We start from the raw sequence: 19903 nt of genomic DNA, 5'->3' as shown, positions 1-19903 counted from the left end.
AGACTACTTTGGGTAAGAAGGAAGGAACCGTGCGAAGATGGATAGCCTCTGGAGTGATTCTGAGACATGGATCACGGCAGGACAGCGCCTGTAGCTCTGAGATGCGGCGTGCTGAGCATACGGCCAGCAGGAACACCATCTTCAAGGTTAACAAACGGAGGGACAGGCCTCGAAGGGGTCTGAAGGCGGGTCCCGCTAGAAATTCCAAAACTAGGTTGAGGCTCCACAGGGGCACTGGCCACTTCAGTGGCGGGCGAATGTGTTTGACTCCTTTCAGGAAACGTGAAACGTCTGGGTGTGTGGCAATGCTGTTGCCGTCACTCCTTGGACCGTAGCAGGATAGCGCTGCTACCTGAATCTTGATGGAATTGAGGGACAAACCCTTCTGAAGTCCATCTTGCAGGAAATCCAAAATGATAGGGATTTTAGCGGCATGTGGATTGGTGCTGTGAGTGTCGCACCAGGCTTCAAATACTCTCCATATCCTTATATACGTTAGTGATGGGGAGAACTTGCATGCTCGGAGGAGTGTATCTATTACTGGCCCCGAGTATCCCCTTTTCTTCAGTCTAGTCCTCTCAATGGCCAGACCGTAAGAGAGAATTGAGCTGGATCCTTGTGGAGGATGGGACCTTGCCGCAGCAGGTCCCTGTGTGGAGGCAGGGGTAGTGGATTCCCTGCCAGCAGTCTTCTCATGTCTGCGTACCAGGGTCTTCTTGGCCAGTCCGGGGCCACTAGAAGAACTAGGCCTCTGTGCCGCTGAATCTTGTGTATAATGGCCCCAGCAGGGGCCAAAGAGGAAAAGCGTATAGCAGGATCCCCTGAGGCCATGACTGTACCAGAGCGTCGATCCCGTGGGAGAGAGGATCTCATCTGCTACTGAAGTATCTGGGTACTTGAGCGTTGGACCTGTCCGCTAGTAGGTTCATGCCCGGAGTCCCCCACTGATCCACAATCATCTGGAAAGCTGTGGGCGACAGCTGCCATTCCCCCGGGTTTAGGCTTTCTCTGCTGAGGAAGTCTGCCGTGGTGTTGTCCTTCCCGGCGATGTGGACAGCGGAGATGTCCTGGAGATTCACCTCCGCCCAAGCCATCAGGGGGGTTATTTCTAAGGATACCTGTCGGCTTCTGGTTCCGCCCTGTCGGTTGATGTATGCCACCGTGGTGGCGTTGTCCGACATCACTCTGATCGCCCAGTTTCGAAGTCTGTGGGCAAATCGCAGGCAGGCTAGCCTGACTGCCCGTGCTTCTAAGTCTGTTGATGTTCCACCCCGACTCTTCTTTGTTCCACCGCCCTTGGGCGGTTAGTTCTTCGCAGTGTGCTCCCCATCCGTTCAGGCTGGCATCTGTAGTGAGCAGGGTCCAGGTTGGGGAGGACATTTTTGACCCCCGGCTCGTGTGGCCGGGCTGCAACCACCAGCATAGCTGATTCCGCACTCTGGCTGGTAGAGGTAGGTGTATGGTGTAGTTCTGTGATCGTGGGCTCCACCGGGATAGGAGGGCGCGTTGTAATGATCTCATATGAGCCCGTGCCCATGGTATCACCTCCAGAGTGGATGCCATGAGGCCGAGGACCTGTAGATAATCCCAAGCTGTGGGCCTGGAGGTGCTCAGCAGAGCCTGCAAACGATTCCGGAGTTTTGATCTCCTCCTGGAGGTTAGGCTGACTTTGTCTTCCTGGGTGTCGAATCGGACTCCTAGGTACTCCAGCGACTGTGAAGGCTGTAGGGAACTCTTGTTCATGTTGACTACCCATCCTAGGCTTTCCAGAAGAGATATGACTCTGTTGGTTGCCCGGTGGCTCTCCTCCGGTGACCTTGCCCTGATCAGCCAATCGTCTAGGTAGGGATGGACGAGAATTCCTTCCTTCCTGAGGGACGCCGCCACCACCACTATTACCTTGGTAAAGGTTTGCGGTGCGGTGGCTAACCCGAAGGGTAACGCCGGAACTGAAAGTGTTGGTTCAGGACTTTGAAGCGCAGGTAGCGCTGGTAATCCCGATGGATTGGGGTATGCAGGTAGGCCTCTGATAGATCCAGGGATGTGAGGTACTCCCCTGGCTGTATTGCGCTTCGGACTGATCGCAGAGTTTCCATGCGAAATCTTGGGACCCTTAAGTGCCGGTTGACTGACTTGAGGTCCAGGACAGGTCTGAAGGTGCCCCCCTTCTTGGGGACAATGAAATAAATGGAATAATGTCCAGAATTTATCTCCCATGCAGGTACTGGGATTATGGCTTTTAGGGACAGGAGCCTCCGCGAGGTAGCTTCCAGTGCCACCCTCTTGAGGGGTGAACAAGGAGATTCCACAAACTTGTCTGGAGGGGGATGAAGGAAGTCCAAGTAATACCCCTCTCGGATGATGGCGAGGACCCACTGGTCCGAAGTAATCTCGACCCATCTGCGGTAGAATAGGGTTAGCCTGCCCCCTATGGCTTCGTCCCCCAGATGGGTCGGCTGATTCTCATTGTGGGGTGCGGCCGGGACCCGAACCCGTGCCGGTTCCCCTCTTGTTGTGCCTGGTCCGAAAGGACTGGTTCCTGGTCTGAGAACGAGGTGCTTGGTAGCGGGTCCTGTAGGCGTTGAAGCGTTGAGAGCATCTACCTCTGGATGGCCTAGGAAGAGGGCGCTGGTTCCTCCTTGACCTGTCTTCTGGTAGATGGGGTAATGGAGAGGCGCCCCACTTATTAGCCAAGTTCTCGAGGTCGCTGCCGAACAGGAGAGATCCCTTAAAAGGCATCCTTGTGAGGTGTGCCTTGGAGGAGGAGTTGGCTGACCAATTTCGTAGCCAGAGCTGTCTCCTTGCTGCCACTGAGGATGACACTCCCTTCGCTGTCGTATGAACTAAGTCTGAGGCAGCGTCAGTGAGGAACCAGAGAGCTGATTCCATTTCTTCTCCCGGGGTATTGTTCCTGGCTTGTGACTGACAGGAACGCGTCACCATGGTGCAGCAGGTTGCGATTCGTAGGGACATGGCTGCCACCTCAAAGGCTTGTCTCAGAATGGCGTCCAGGCGCCGGTCGTGCACATCCTTGAGGGCCGCCCCTCCCTCCACTGGAATGGTGGTGCGCTTCACAATTGCGCAGACTATGGCGTCTACCTTGGGGCACGCCAGCAGCTCCTTAGTTGCCGGGTCCAGGGGGTACATGCTGGACAGGGCCCGACCCCCTTTGAATGAGGCCTCTGGCGCATTCCACTCCAGATCGATTAACTGCTGCGGTGCCTGGAGGAGGGGAAAATGGTGAGCCGTTTGAAGAAGGCCCTCTAGCAGGGGGTTCATTCTAGGTTCCCCTAGGGTGCCCTGGCCCGGGATAGCCAACTCCGACAGGCATTGAGAGACTAGGTCTGGGAGATCCTCCTTGAGGAAGAAGCGTCTCATGGTTCGATACGGCTCTATCCCCGAGGGAAGTTCACCCTGCTCGGGAAGCTCACCTTCTTCCTCAGAGCAGTCTGACTCCCTATAGGTGGGGCTTCCGGGTGGCGAGTGGCCGTGCCTAGGCCTGGAGGGTCGAGGGGCAGGGTCATCTGGCACGTATGGGTCCGTTCGGGGAGCAGACTGCATTTGGACAAAGGCATGAATCCCCTTGAATAATTCCACCCAGGAAAGTGAAGCAGAGTCTAGCCTCAGGGGCACCAGGTCTCTAGGTTTCCCCGGCTGCTCACTTCGGCCTGCAAGTTCCGGGGTGTTCCCTGAGGAACTGGCCACTAATCTGGGCTGGGATCGGTCCTGACCTGGAACTCCCAAGGCCTCCTCACATTGGGCTCATAGGGAGTCTGCTTCCTCGCTCTGTGTGGCTCTGAGGTAGCATGCTGAGCAGAGGCCTAGAGCACGTATGCCCGATTCTGGAGGCGCCAATTCTGTGGACGCCTGGGCTCTGATACGCTCCATTGCGTATATTATCGCTATGCGCCCTGTAAATGCACGAAAGCAGTGCGCCTATCAATGAGCGCCTGTCAGCTTGTGCCTATCAGCGTGCGCCTTTAAATGTGCGCCTAGCAGCGTGCACCTATCGGCGTGCGCGCAGCAACGCTATCAATGTGCGCCCAACTACATGCGCCGAACAACGCGCGCGTAACGACATGCGCCTAACAACAGCGAGCAGGCAGGCAAAATGGCGGGCTGCCACGGAGGCCGACCCCGCTAATCCTCGTTCTCCGGAGACCCAGCAAAGACGTCGCCTTACCTGATCTTCGGCGCTTCCCGGTTGCGACCCGGGCAGTCTCCGGCTGCTGGGGGAGAGGGTGATTACCTTCACCGCCGCGCTCGAGGAAGTGCACCCGCTGCCTCTAAGCCGTGCCCGAACTCATCTCGCTCGGGGGCTAAGTCCTCACCGGGACCGAGGCTGCCTCTACGCCGCGCCTGAGCCCTTCTCATTCGGGGGCTAGGTCCCTGCCAAGATTCGGCCACCGGACCGAGGCTCTTACCTCCGAGGGACCACGAAAATCACCTCGGGAAACTCAACTGGGGGAAGGACCCGAGGGTATCACCGCAGGAGTGCGGGGCTCGATCTTCAGGTAGGATTCTTCTAAGAATTTAGTCGGTAAGATTTGGAAGAACGCTCAGCGAGCGTTAGGTAGCTCCAAACTGCTTGGAAACGGAAATTACTGAGTTGCTGCACTTCCTGTGGGGGTATATGTACCCCGTGCTGACGTCAGATCCGTCTCCAACTGCTAGCACGAGCACACTATACCCACTTGTTTTGAGTCCATCTGCTACACGCTAGGAAAGGTGCGATTATAGTCCTGGTACCGGCGGAACCCCGACGCCATGGCCATGAAAAAATTGAGCCGCGGTACGGTCGACGGCCAGTAGGCCGCGAGGGCCAAACTAGACGGAAATCGACGGAAAACGGGTATAAAAATGTACCGGAGTACCGCAGCTTGAAAAGTTGAAGGAGGGACCCCTGTGGAGTAAATTAAATTTTAGTAATTGCGTGAGGAAAATTCCTGTCAGGAATCTCTGCAGAGCTCCTTAACCGCTTGACTTCTGCTGCGCGGAAAAAAGAAGATTGAAGGGGGACCCCTGCTGGCTGCAGGGTTAATGCCATGCTGGGCATGCCCAGTAGGGGCCAGTCAAAGTTCTGGAAACTTTGACAGAAGTGTTCCGTGATTGGGCTCCATCCTGTGATGTCACCCATATGTGAGGACTATCATCCTGCTTGTCCTGTGAGAACTCAAGATCCCCAACTAAGATAGCTCTCAAGGGGGAACGGAACAGTAGTCCCAATAGGACTATGGCTCAAAATACCCCCAAGACTCTGCCTACATTTCACCTGGAACCTGAAGCAATAGCCTTCCCAGAGAGGCCTAATCCTAGCTGCTGCACCATCTACAGGCGACAGAGAAATAATGAAGAACTGTGGGCTGCACCAGACTCCTAGAGGGAAATAATCTTTGACCTTTTTTCCCCTCCATCTCCATTTGCTGGCAGGGGGATATAACCCACTCATCTGGTCTGGTCGGGCATAAGGAAGAAAAGCTTACCATGGAAAGGATTGCCCATGATACTCACTCATATCCTGAATGCATAACTGGAACAAGAGCTTAAAAAGGATACTAGCCAATTGCAGACTGAACTGTTAGTCAAATACTTTTCATGCCATTTCCAGAGCTACAATCCCCTGCATATTCTCCAGTTAAAAAAAACCAAACAAGTTTCACACTGTTAAACAGCAACAGATGATATAATATGTCTGAACTCTACTGAATTTGTGCCTCCCTCCTTCTTCCACCTGTTATACATACCCTTTTCCTGGCCCCCCGACAGAGACAACCTGCATCCCAAAGGACCCACGGCCCCTGGAAGGTTTGCTGCCAGCCCATTGGCCCACAACCATGCCTGCGATCTCCAGCTTCCCTCCCTGAGGAGGAATCTGATGCATGCCTGAAAAGATCAAGACAAGGCAGCACATAAGCAGGAAAAATATTACACCAGCACCTGTAGAAGCCATTAGAAGAGCACTTACCCGAAAAGCCCCGATTCCTTCCTGGAGGGGGTGGGGGCACAGATCCAATGGCACGTGGATACAGTGGGACAGGATAAAGAGATGGCATCATGGGAGGCATGAAATGAGGTGGTGGCAGAAGAGGTGGTGGCGGCTGTCGTGTCAGGTTGATTCCCTCGAGGATGCTTTGTCTCATTTTCTCCACCTTTGCTGCCTGTTCTGCCTGCAGTGAGAAGAGAAACTTTAGAAGCTGATCATAGCAACTAATACATTTATGAGCTACACAGATCAACCCTATCTCCTCTAATCCCTTTTCCCTGTGAGGTGTTGCTCCTTCATCCCCAATACTCCTTCCATTTCTTTTCAGGGAAACACCATTTTCTCCCATGTCTCAGAAGTAAAGCAGCAGTCTCCTGTGGCAAGATATGACCCCCCAGAGAGCTCTCGGACAAGCCCAAAAGTTGCTCTAATGGCAATGGCTGGCTCTCCCTTCAACAGCACCCTCAGCACTCTCATTCTCCCTAATCTTGCATGTAAGAGTCATCGTGGCTGAAGTAGCAAGTTGTGTTTCAAGCTGTCCCATTTTTTGAGCAATTATAAACTGCAGGCATACCCTTTTTGTGGACTATAATCGGGGAAATAACAGAAAGGGACCCCAAGCCTTCACTTCACCTGTCCATCACAGAGTTCAATCAGCGGCGCCTTTTCCCTCCCACTTTGGATCAGCTTGCTCTGGAACAATTTTCCATCAAAGTAGATCCAAGGGCAGCAGTGCTCCCAGGGGACTGGCTGCCCACAGGCGTCATTGGCAAAAAGTGCAGTGTCCACACCACTCATGAAAAGGGCAGCAAGCTGGATGCCACGGGTGTCCAGTTTCTCAATCTGAACCAGAGAGAAAGAATATTCACTTGAGAAAAGACAAGTAACAACATATGCATCAAAGCCTACCAAAATAGTGCCAAAACAGTGAAGTTACATACTAGTATCAGTGGTTTTTCAATAGACAGCAAAATGTCTCGTTTTGGACTGTTTAACTTGTTTTGTCAATTTGTTTGCTTGATTTTATATAACTTATCAATGTTTTTATGTAAGCTGCTTAGGACTTGGGAAAACTGCAGCCTATAAATCTTAAAAATAAAGAAAAATGTCAATCCTCACTTGTGGGTTACATCATCTCATAAAGCCCAGCATGCAACTTCGATTTCAATGCATGTAGAAGCTTTTTGAGGAGAATACTGAAGAGCTGCACTTCCTGCAGGGGTATATAAAACCGGTTTGATATGCATTTTATGCAGGAAAATCGGTATAAAAAAAAAACTTTAAATAAATAAATAAATAAATATATGTACTAGGGCTGACATCAGATTGAAATCTGATCCGTCTCCAACTGCTATCAGGAGTACACGATACCCAATGGTCCTGCGTCCATCTGTCTACACTAAGGAAAACAAAATTATCAGGTAAGTAATTTCTCCATTAAGATTTGTTTCCTGGAATATTTGTGGGATTACTTCATAACTTGGTTAACTTGATTAATTTGAATTGGCTATAGCTGGAGACCGCCAGTGCCCTCAACCGAGAAACGTCGACACCCGGTAGGATGGGTGTCCTAGATGAAGGAAGCATGGCTTACCTGTGAATCACTTGCTCTCGGGGATGTCCCCCGAGAATTCCATGAGTAATGGCAGCCGTGGGTGGGATGCCGAGTCCCATCTGTCTACCCTAAGGAAAACGAAATTATCAGGTAAGTAATTTCTCCATTCCTAGCGTGTAGCAAATGGACTCAGGACCAATGGGATATAAAAAAGCTACTCCCGAACCAGGTGGGAGGCTGCCCGTGACCCAGACTTAGTACTGCCCTTGCAAATGCTGTGTCCTCCTGAGCCTGAACGTTCAGGCGGTAAAACCTGGAGAAGGTGTGGATGGAGGACTATGTTGCTGCCCTGCAGATCTCGGCGGGTGACAGCATCTTGGTTTAAGCCCAGGACACTGCCTGGGCTCTAGTAGAATGGGCCTTGACTTGTAAAGGCGGTGGCTTGCCTGCTTCCACGTAGGCCGCCTTGATGACTTCTTTGATCCAGCGGGCTATGGTTGCTCGCGAGGCCGCTTCCCCCTGCTTCTTCCCGCTGTGAAGGACGAATAGTTGGTCCGTCTTTCGTATGGATTCCGACCTTTCCAGGTATCTGACTAGGAGTCTGCCGACGTTGAGATGGTATGGACTTCGAGCCTCTTCCGAATTCTTATGCTCATCTGGAGATGGTAGCGAGATGGTTTGGTTGAGATGGAAATGAGACACCACTATGGGGAGGAACGACGGAACTGTGCGTAACTAGATGGTTCCTGGGGTGAGTCTGAGGAACAGCTCTCGGCAGGACAGTGCTTGTAGCTCGGATATACGACGGGCCGAACAGACTGCCAGCAGGAAGGCTGTCTTCAATGTTAACAGTCGGAGAGACAGGCCGCGGAGAGGTCTGAAGGAGGTTCCTGCTAGGAAATCTAGGACCAGGTTAAGGGTCCAAAGAGGCACCGGCCACTTTAGGGATGCTCGGATGTGCTTGACTCCTTTCAGGAAGCGGGAGACATCCGGCTGACAGGCTATGCTGCCGCTCTCGCTCTTAGTTCGTAGCATGACAAGGCAGCTATCTGTACCTTGATGGAGTTGAGGGACAATCCCTTCTGTAGTCCGTTCTGTAGGAATTCCAAGAATGCAGGAATTTTAACTGAGTGTGATATGATGTTGTGGTCCTCGCACCAGGACTCGAATACTCTCCAAATCCTTATGTATGTTAGTGATGTGGAGAACTTGCATGCTTGGAGTAGGGTGTAAATTACTGCCCCCGAGTATCCTCTCCTCCTTAGGCAAGTCCTCTCAATGGCCAGACCGTAAGAGAGAATTGAGCTGGATCCTCGTGGAGGATCGGTCCCTGTTGAAGCAGGTCTCTGTGTGGAGGCAGCAGCAGGGGGTTCCCTGACAGCAGTCTTTGCATGTCTGTGTACCACGGTCTTCTTGGCCAGTCTGGGGCCACTAAAAGTACTGGCCCCCTGTGGTGTTCTATCTTGTGGATGATCGCGTCCAATAGGGGCCACGGCGGGAAGGTGTGTAACTGAGTCTCCTGTGGCCAGGTCCGTACCAGGGCATCGATTCCTTGGGACTGGGGTTCCCGCCTGCGGCTGAAGAAACCGTGTACCTGGGTGTTGGACCGGTTTGCCAGGAGGTCCATGGTTGGTGTTCCCCAACTGTTTACTATCAATTGGAATGCTGTGGTTAACAGTTTCCATTCTTCTGGATCTAGACTTTCCTGCCGAGGTAGTCCGCTGCGACATTGTCTTTCCCGGCAATGTGGACGGCTGAGATTTGTTTATTTATTTATAAACTTTTCTATACCGATATTCGTAGCGACATCATATCGGTTTACAATGTAACAGCAGGTGGAAATTATATTGAACAGGTAGGGTGGCTACATGGGATACATAGGAACAGTAAGCTTAGCAAGGAAATGACACGATAAACCAGTCAAAAACATCAACTACTTAATAATAAAGCATATAAATACTTATAGGAATAATTATAGTTATAGTTCTAACAGAAAGTTGTAACAGAGTTATGTACAGAGTTCATCAAAGAGCTGGCATGTTAAGTAGAGAGGGGAGGCGGATCTGGGATTATTGGGGGTACGCTTATTTGAATAGCCAGGTCTTTAGGTTAGCTCGGAATTCCCCCCTCTTCCCACCTCCCAGTTCCCTTATCAGTTTCACTGTAAAGCCCTGTTGGCCAGTTTTATGTTACATGGAAACCGATGTGATGTTTGCTTAACGAATGTCGGTATACAAAAATTTTAAATAAATAAATAAAATAAATAAATAAAATTTGGAGGGACATGTTTGGAGCCGTGGGTTAGTGGGTAAGGAGTTCCAATGAGCAGGTCCAGCTATGGAAATAGCTCGTTCCCTTGTGGATGTGAGGCGAGCGTGTTTTAGGGCGGGTACATGAGTCCCATTCTTGGAGGCTCTAGTGCAGTGGTTCTCAACCCTGTCCTGGGGACCCCCCCAGCCAGTCGGGTTTTCAGGATATCCACAATGAATATGCATGAGAGAAAATTTGCATACACTGCCTCCATAACATGCACATTTTCTCTCATGCATATTCATTGTGGATATCCTGAAAACCCGACTGGCTGGGGGGGTCCCCAGGACAGGGTTGAGAACCACTGCTCTAGTGAGTCGCTTCGAGATCTCTTTAAGATTCACTTCCGCCCATGACATTAGGGGTTCTATTTCCAGAGACACCTGTTGGCTTCTGGTTCCTCCCTGACGGTTGATGTAGCCACTGTTGTGGCGTTGTCCGACATTACTCTGACTGCTTTGCCTCAGAGTTTGTGAACCTTAGGCAGGCTAGTCTGACTGCCCGGGCTTCTAGGCGGTTGATATTCCATCCCGACTCTTCTTTGTTCCATTGCCCTTGGGCGGTTAGCTCCTGGCAGTGTGCTCCCCATCCTCGTAGGCTGGCATCCGTGGTGAGTAGGATCCAGGTTGGGAACACTGAGAGGAGAGGACATTCCAGTGGGAACACTGAGAGGAGAGGATCACCTTGCTGGTAGCTGAAAGGAATCAGTAAGTTTTTGATGGGACATTGTCTTTTTTAAAAGTATTGGGGCAAAGTTAACTATTTGGGAATATTATTTAGTGTGTTTGTGTCTTTAATAGTCAGAAAGGCAGTGAATAAACAAGTTAGACTGTTTGTATTTTTAAATAGTCAGTCAATAAGGCAGCAGTAGGTAGGCAGTGAATAAACAAGTTAGACTGTTTGTATTTTTAAATAGCCAGTCAATAAGGTAGCAGTAGGTAGTGTGTTTATTTTTAAAAGTCTGTAGAACTGAGTGTTCTCCAGACTTTTAAAGAACTGAGTGTTTGTATTTAATACTGAGTGTTTGTATTGAAAAAAAACAAACCCCACCAAAAAAAAAAAAAAAAACCAACCCAAAAAGTAGCCAGAAGCTAGAAATAAGCTAGGAGCAGTGTATACCTAAGTAAAAAAATTGAATAGTTCAGCTCAGTTACTCACCTTGGAAAGGTGTTGAGGTAGTGTGATTGGGTTTGAATAGGGACCAACATTTGTTAATCAAGAGAGCAGTGAGTCACTCAGGCTGACTAACTGAAGTTAGACTGTTTGTATTTCCCAACCTTCCCACTCCTCGCCCACCCACCCCTAGCTCATCCCTTAATTTATAGGCAGGTGCCACTTTCACAAAAAAAAACCCCCAAAAAAAACTCAACAAAAACTTTATTGCGAATTCGATCAGACCCCAGTAGGCCACTACCAGACACATAGTGAATTCACTAATACATTTAAAGGACGTTAGACACATTCCTACTCCCTTAGCAACCTAAAACTTAACTAGGAACTGATCAAAACTAAGATGAAGGCAGCAGTCCAGCAGCAAGAGGGGGGCTTCCCAGTCTTTTGCATAGAGAGTCACATGTATGCTTTTTTACCCACTGGTGAGAAGTTGTACATGTGCATGCGATGCAAAGAGCTCCTGGCTCTCAGAGAACGAGTCCGATCTCTGGAGGCTAGAGTGGCAGACCTGGAGGAGCTGAGGCAGACAGAGAGGTATATAGATGAGACCTTCAGGGACATAGTAGTCAAGTCCCAACTTCAGACTGGCAGCCCTGGTGCTGCCTTGGAGGAAGAAGGTCTCATGATGGGAGAGCACCAACCAGGTGCAGCAGTAAAGGATCCTGTAGCAAGGACCTGCTCTCCAGGTGATGCATTGTCCTTTCATACTGAGGATATCTCCCCAAGGCCTACTGCCCAGGAGGGAAGGGTTAGGTCGGCCGTCATAGTTGGTGATTCGATTATTAGGAATATAGATAGCTGGGTGACTGGTGGGCGTGATGATCGCCTGGTAACATGCCTACCTGGTGCGAAGGTGGCGGCCCTCACGCGTCACCTAGATAGGATTTTAGACAGTGCTGGGGAGGAGCCGGCTGTCGTGGTACATGTGGGCACCAACGACATAGGAAAATGTGGGAGGGAGGTTCTGGAAGCCAAATTTAGGCTCTTAGGTAGAAAGCTTAAATCCAGAACCTCCAGGGTAGCATTCTCTGAAATGCTCCCTGTTCCACGCGCAGGTCACCAGAGGCAGGCAGAGCTCCGGAGTCTCAATGCGTGGATGAGACTATGGTGCAAAGAAGAGGGATTCAGTTTTGTTAGGAACTGGGGAACCTTTTGAGGAAGGGGAAGTCTCTTCCGAAGGGATGGGCTCCACCTTAACCAGGGTGGAACCAGACTGCTGGCACTAACCTTTAAAAGGGAGATAGAGCAGCTTTTAAACTAGAACAAAGGGGAAAGCCGACAGTCGCTCAGCAGCGCATGGTTCGGAGAGAGGTATCTTCAAAGGATACTAATGATGCATTAGACTTAGGGCATCTCGACAGTGAGGTTCCAATAATTAGAAAAATAGTCCAAGTGCCTGTAACTAAAAACTCACCTGAGCTAAAAAATTCTAACTTATCCCTATCAATTAAATAACAGAATGAAAATACAAACAAAAAACAAACTTTGAAATGTTTGTATGCTAATGCCAGAAGTCTAAGAAGTAAGATGGGAGAATTAGAATGTATATCAGTGAATGATGATATAGACTTAATTGGCATCTCAGAGACATGGTGGAAAGAGGATAACCAATGGGACAGTGCTATACCGGGGTACAAATTATATCGCAATGATAGAGAGGAGCACTCAGGAGGAGGTGTGGCGCTTTATGTCCGGGATGGCATAGAGTCCAACAGGATAAACATCCTGCATGAGACTAAATACAAAATTGAATCTTTATGGGTAGAAATCCCTTGTGTGTCGGGGAAGACTATAGTGATAGGGGTATACTACCATCTACCTGGTCACGATGGTGAGACGTACAGTGAAATGCTAAGAGAAATTAGGGAAGCTAACCAAATTGGTAGTGCAGTAATAATGGGAGACTTCAATTACCCCAATATTGACTGGGTAAATGTATCATCGGGACATGCTAGAGAGATAACGTTCCTGGATGGAATAAATGATAGCTTTATGGAGCAATTGGTTCAGGAACTGACGAGAGAGGGAGCAATTTTAGATCTAATTCTCAGTGGAGCACAGGACTTGGTGAGAGAGGTAACAGTGGTGGGGCCGCTTGGCAATAGTGATCATAATATGATCAAATTTGATTTAATGACTGGAAGAGGAACAGTGTGCAAATCCAAGGCTCTCGTGCTAAACTTTCAAAAGGGAAACTTTGATAAAATGAGAAACATTGTTAGAAAAAAACTGAAAGGAGCAGCTAAAAAGTAAAAAATGTCCAAGAGGCATGGTCATTGTTATAAAATACCATTCTAGAAGCATAGTCCAGATGTATTCCACACATTAAGAAAGGTGGAAAGAAGGCAAAACGATTACTGGCATGGTTAAAAGGGGAGGTGAAAGAAGCTATTTTAGCCAAAAGATCTTCATTCAAAAATTGGAAGAAGGATCCAACAGAAGAAAATAGGATAAAGCATAAATGTTGGCAAGTTAAATGTAAGACATTGACAAGACAGGCTAAGAGAGAATTTGAAAAGAAGTTGGCTGTAGAGGCAAAAACTCACAGTAAAAACTTTTTAAAATATATCCGAAACAGAAAGCCTATGAGGGAGTCAGTTGGACCGTTAGATGATCGAGGGGTTAAAGGGGCACTTAGAGAAGATAAGGCCATCGCGGAAAGATTAAATGATTTCTTTGCTTTGGTGTTTACTGAAGAGGATGTTGGGGAGGTACCTGTAATGGAGAAGGTTTTCATGGGTAATGATTCAGATGGACTGAATCAAATAACGGGGAACCTAGAAGATGTGGTAGGCCTGATTGACAAACTGAAGAGTAGTAAATCACCTGGATCGGATGGTATACACCCCAGAGTTCTGAAGGAACTAAAAAATGAAATTTCAGACCTATTAGTAAAAATTTGTAACCTATCATTAAAATCATCCATTGTACCTGAAGACTGGAGGATAGCAAATGTAACCCCAATATTTAAAAAGGGCTCCAGGGGAGATCTGGGAAACTACAGACCGGTTAGCCTGACTTCAGTGCCAGGAAAAATAGTGGAAAGTGTTCTAAACATCAAAATCACAGAACATTTATTTATTTTATTTATTTATTTAAAAACTTTTCTATACCGTCGTTTAGTAGTGCACCATCACAACGGTTTACATTTAGGCACGATGTAGGTTTGATAGAAAGACATGGTTTAATGGAACAAAGTCAGCATGGCTTTACCCAGGGCAAGTCTTGTCTCACAAATCTGCTTCACTTTTTCGAAGGGGTTAATAAACATGTAGATATAGGTGAACTGGTGGATGTAGTGTATTTGGATTTTCAGAAGGTATTTGACAAAGTTCCTCATGAGAGGCTTCTAGGAAAAGTAAAAAGTCATGGGATAGGTGGCAATGTCCTTTCATGGATTGCAAACTGGCTAAAAGACAGGAAACAGAGAGTAGGATTACATGGACAATTTTCTCAGTGGAAGGGAGTGGACAGTGGAGTGCCTCAGGGATCTGTATTGGGACCATTACTTTCAATATATTTATAAATGATCTGGAAAGAAATACGACAAGTGAGAATCAAATTTGCAGTTGATACAAAATTGTTCAGAGTAGTTAAATCACAAGCAGATTGTGATAAATTGCAGGAAGACCTTGTGAGACTGGAAAATTGGGCATCCAAATGGCAGATGAAATTTAATGTGTATAAATGCAAGGTGATGCACACAGGGAAAAATAACCCATGCTATAATTACACAATGTTGGGTTCCATATTAGGTGCTACAATCCAAGAAAGATCTAGGTGTCATAGTGGATAACACACTGAAATAGTCGGTTCAGTGTGCTGCGGCAGTCAAAAAAGCAAACAGAATGTTGGGGATTATTAGAAAGGGAATGGTGAATAAAACGGAAAATGTCATAATGCCTCTGTATCGCTCCATGGTGAGACCGCACCTTGAATACTGTGTACAATTCTGGTCGCATCTCAAAAAAGATATAATTGCGATGGAGAAGGTACAGAGAAGGCTACCAAAATGATAAGGGGAATGGAACAGCTCCCCTATGAGGAAAGACTAAAGAGGTTAGGACTTTTCAGCTTGGAGAAGAGACGACTGAGGGGGGATATGATAGAGATGTTTAAAATCATGAGAGGTCTAGAATGGGTAGATGTGAATCGGTTATTTACTCTTTCGGATAGTAGAAAGACTAGGGGGCACTCCATGAAGTTAGCATGGGGCACATTTAAAACTAATCGGAGAAAGTTCTTTTTTACTCAACGCACAATTAAACTCTGGAATTTGTTGCCAGAGGATGTGGTTAGTGCAGTTAGTATAGCTGTGTTTAAAAAAGGATTGGATAATTTCTTGGAGGAGAAGTCCATTACCTGCTATTAAATTCACTTAGAGAATAGCCACTGCCATTAGCAATGGTAACATGGAATAGACTTAATTTTTGGGTACTTGCCAGGTTCTTATGGCCTGGATTGGCCACTGTTGGAAACAGGATGCTGGGCTTGATGGACCCTTGGTCTGACCCAGTATGGCATTTTCTTATGTTCTTATGTCTTGTTCCCTGGCTCAGATGGGCTTCTTGTAGCCACCATCGTAGTTGGGCCCAAACTCTGTCCAGGAGCTGAAGTCATACGGTGTAGTTCTGGGACAGTGGATTCCATTGTGATAGTAGTGAGCGTTGTAGGGGTCTCATGTGAGCTCGTGCCCATGGGACTACTTCCAGAGTGGATGCCATGAGGCCGAGAACTTGTAGGTAATCCCATGCTGTGGGGCGAAGTTTGCTCAACAGGGTTCATAACTGGGTCATCAGTTTTGATCTCCTTGTCGGTGTCAGGATGACCTTGTCTTGTTTGGTGTCGAACCGGACTCCCAAGTATTCTAGAGATTGGGAAGGCTGCAGGCAGCTCTTGTTTGTGTTGACCACTGACCCGAGGCTCTCCAGTAGAGTTTTGACTCTGTTGGTTGCCTGGTGGCTTTCCTCTGGGGATTTCGCTCTGATCAGCCAATCGTCTAGATCAGCGCTCCTCAACCAGTGTGTCGCGTGCTCCCGGTCTCTCCCGCTGCTCTTCCTTCCCTGGTGTCCTTGCCACCGGGCTATCAGTACGTTCAAGCCCAGTGGGAACGGCAGTGGTGGTAGAAGGAACAGTGGCACCTGCGGCTGGGCCTTTTCTTCTTCCCCCCCCCACCGTGACCCGGAACAGGAAATGTTACGCGGTATGCCGGAAGGAGAAAGAGCCATGCCGTGTGGAAAAACAGCAGCGGCGGCAGCAGCATTGGCCCCCGAGCAATTGAAGCAGCCGGTACTCGGGAAAGGAGACAGCAGCATGAGCCTCCCGCGGCCGATGGAATTCTTCTTTCTTGGCCTGCGGGGGCTGGAGGAGGAGGCTGCTGCAGCTACCATTTGTGCTGGGGGGGGGGGGGGGAAGAGGAAGTGAGTGAAAGAAAGAGAGAGAAGCAGCCAGCCAGCCAGCCTGTGTGTGATTGAGAGCATGTGTGTGATTGAGAGAAACTGGTCAGATAGCTGAGGTGTGTGTATATGTGAGAGACAATGAAAGTGACTGCTCAGGGAGATGACTGATGTGTATGTGAGAGTGTGAGACATTAGTCAGGGAGGTGACTGATGTGTGTATGTGTGAGAGAGAACAAGCATGGAAGTGAGAAATCTGGGTATGTGAGAAAGCATGGGAGTAAGAAGCCTGGTGTTGTGGGGGGGGGGGGGGGGGTAAGTGTGAAAGAAAGCATGGGAGTGAGAAGCTTGATTATGTGAGAAAGAGCATGGGAGTGGGAAGCCTGTGTGTTTGTGTGCATGCATGAGAGAGACTAGTTGGTAAGGTGACGGTGTGTGTGAGAGAAAGAGACTGGTGTGTGTGAATGTGAGAGAAAGAATGTGATTCAGGGAATGAGAAGCCTGTGCATGTGAAGAGAGTGAGCATGGGAGTGAGAAACCTGGGTGTGTGTGAGACATAGCATGGGAGGGAGAAGCCTGTATATCTGAAAGAGAACATGGGAGTGGAAAGCCTGTGTGTGTGTGTGTTTGTGTATGCATGAGAGAGGTCAGGTGACTGATGTGTGTGTGTGTGAGAGAGAGAGAGAGAAAGAAAGTGATTATGGGAATGAGAAGCCTGTGCATGTGGAGAGAACAAGCATGGGAATGAGAGACTGGTGAGTGTGTGTGTGTGTGTGAGAAAGAGAAAGTGATTATGAGAATGAGAAGCCCATATATGTAAGTAGAACATGGGAGTGGGAAGCCTGCGTGTGTGTATGGCATGAGAAAAACTGTTCAGGAAGGTGACTGGTGTGTGTGTGTCAAAGACTGTTTGGGAGATGATTGGTGTGTGAGACACAGAAACTGGTCATGGGGGCATGACTGGTATGGTATGTGTATGAGAAGAGGACCATGAGTATAGAGCTTAGCTTCTACTGCTGCTTCTGGTGTGTGCCACAGCCTGCATGGAAGGGGAGTAGGAGAGCTGCTGGAGGGGGTAAGTAAGGTGGCTTTTTAAGTTTATTTTTCTTGATTGACTGCCATTTTAATTATTTAATATTATGTGATGTCTGCTTTTTTGAAATATTTTATTGGTGTTTGGAGAACGTTTAATAGCTTTTATGAGTTTTTAATTGTTGGATGTTATTCTGTTCATAGCTGTTTTGAAACATTTAGTCTGCTTATTAGTATAGTTTTTACAATTATTTCTGTGTGGGGATCTATAGCTGCTTGCTAGTTCTGTTTTCCTAATAAGAGGTGTATTGGTATTTAGGACCTGATTTAATATTTGTAGTGTTTGTAATATTGCGGATTAGTTTATGTGCATTACTACAGATCCTGGAAGTATTTTAGGTCGGTTCTGTGTCTGTTACTGAGATGAGATATTTTACTAGCATGTAGCGTTTGTATCAGTCTTATTTGTTGTGTTTTCTCAAGAGGACATGCATTGGTGGTAAACTGCTGTCTTTTCATAAGTAGGGCTATTGAGCCTGGAAATAGAAAGAGTTTGAGTTGCTGTTACTGAGATGATACCAGAACATCTTTTTTGTAGGGTGAGTTGTATGGGGAATGTCATAATTCTGCTTTACATCCATTATTGTGGGTCAGGGGGGTTCCCATGGATGCAAACTGTACTTTTACATCTAGCCCCGTGACGATCATGGGTCAGTGTGTCATGCATGTGAGAACCATCTGTCAGGTGTGTCCCGACAGAAAAAAGGTTGAGAACCACTGGTCTAGATAAGGGTGCACGCGGATTCATTCCTTCCTCAGTGTTGCTGCCACCACCCACCACTATGATCTTGGTGAATGTCCGGGGTACAGTGACTAACCCGAAAGGTAGTGCCCGGAACTGGTAGTGACGGTTCAGGATTGAGAAGCGTAGGAAACGCTGATGGTCTTGATGGATCGGAATGTGTAGGTAGGCTTCCGACAGATCCAGGGAGGTAAGGAACTCTCCCGGTTGTATCGCCCTTATTACTGAGCGTAGGGTTTCCATGCGGAAGCGAGGAATCTTCAGGTGACGGTTGACCGCCTTGAGGTCCAGGATAGGTCTGAATGTTCCTTCCTCCTTGGGAACGATAAAATAGATGGATTAATGGCCAGTATTTATTTATTGTGGAGGCACCAGTGTTATAGCCTCTAAGGCTAGTATTGTGGTCAGTGTAGCTTCCACTGCCATTCTCTTGGAAGGGTCGTGGCAGGGTGATTCCACAAACTTGCCCGGAGGGAGGTGGTGGAAATCCAGGTAATATCCCTCTCGAATGATGGATAGGACCCACTTGTCCGAAGTTATCTCGACCCATCTTTGGTAGAATAGGGCCAGTCTGCCCCCTATGGCTTCTTCCTTTGGATGGGTCGGCTGATCTTCACTGTGGGGTGCGGCTGGGGGCCTGGGCCCGAGCTGGCTCCCCTTTTATTGTGCTTGTTCCGAAAGGACTGACTCCGGCCTGCGGGGTGAGCCACTTGATATGACCTTCTATATGGGTTGAAGCGCTGTGATCCTCTGCCCCTGGAGATCCGGGGGAAGGATCGCTGGTTTCTCTTATTCCTGTCCTCCGGTAGCCGCGGCAGTGGGGACTCGCCCCACTTGTTGGCTAGCTTCTCTAGTTCGCTTCCAAACAGGAGTGTTCCCTTGAAAGGCATCCTTGTGAGTCTCGTTTTGGAGGATGCATCGGCCAACCAGTTTCGGAGCCAGATTTGTCTTCTGGCTGCCACGGCGGATGAGACTCCTCTAGCTGCTGTGCGTACCAGATCCGAAGCGGCGTCCGCGAGGAATGATACAGCTGGTTCCAGGGATTCCCCAGGAGTGTTGTTCCTGGTCTGTGTTAAGCAGGCGCATGTCACCACGACACAGCAGACTGCTATCTGTAAAGACATAGTGGAGACATCAAAGGACTGTTTGAGGATAGATTCCAGATGTCTGTCTTGAGCATCCTTGAGTGCTGCTCCTCCCTCCACCGGGATAGTAGTGCGCTTCGAGAGCGCGCAGACCATGGCATCCACTTTCGTACATGCCAGGAGCTCTTTGGCGGCAGGGTCCAGAGGTACATGGCTGCCAGAGCCTGGCCCCCTTTGAAAGTGGTTTCTGGGGCATCCCATTCCAGGTCAATTAGTTGCTGGACGGGTTGTAATAGTGGAAAATGGCGGGAGGTCTGACGGAGTCCCTCCAAAAGTGGGTTCGTCTTAGGTTCACCCGAGGCACTTGTGCCCGGGATGGCCAGCTTTTTAAAGTTGTGTGTGACCAGGTTTGGAAGCTCGTCCTTGGTGAAGAAGCGTCTCATGGTTCGATGGGGTTCTGTCCCCGGAGGGAGTTCCCCTTCCTCCAGGAGTTCTGACCCCTCATCTGAGATGTCTGTGTTCCCGAAGGTGGGGCTTCTGGGCGGTGGGATCACCTCCCTGGGCATA

The 19903-nt window shown here is 48.7% G+C and overlaps 1 protein-coding gene across 1 annotated transcript in view; it reads right to left on the bottom strand.

The window, feature by feature from the left end:
* The window catches only part of FAM120C (family with sequence similarity 120C), a 385399-nt gene that overhangs the window by 61366 nt on the left and 304130 nt on the right, over nt 1–19903 (bottom strand). The window contains 3 exon segments of the mRNA XM_029607874.1: nt 5745–5883; nt 5966–6167; nt 6617–6826. Coding sequence (XP_029463734.1) covers nt 5745–5883; nt 5966–6167; nt 6617–6826 — 551 coding nt within the window.

Source organism: Rhinatrema bivittatum, chromosome 1 (genome assembly GCF_901001135.1).
Source record: "Rhinatrema bivittatum chromosome 1, aRhiBiv1.1, whole genome shotgun sequence".
In the NCBI taxonomy this organism is placed as follows: Eukaryota; Metazoa; Chordata; class Amphibia; order Gymnophiona; family Rhinatrematidae; genus Rhinatrema; species Rhinatrema bivittatum.
Note: the sequence above shows the minus strand (reverse complement) of the source record. Positions and strands in the feature narration are given on the sequence as shown.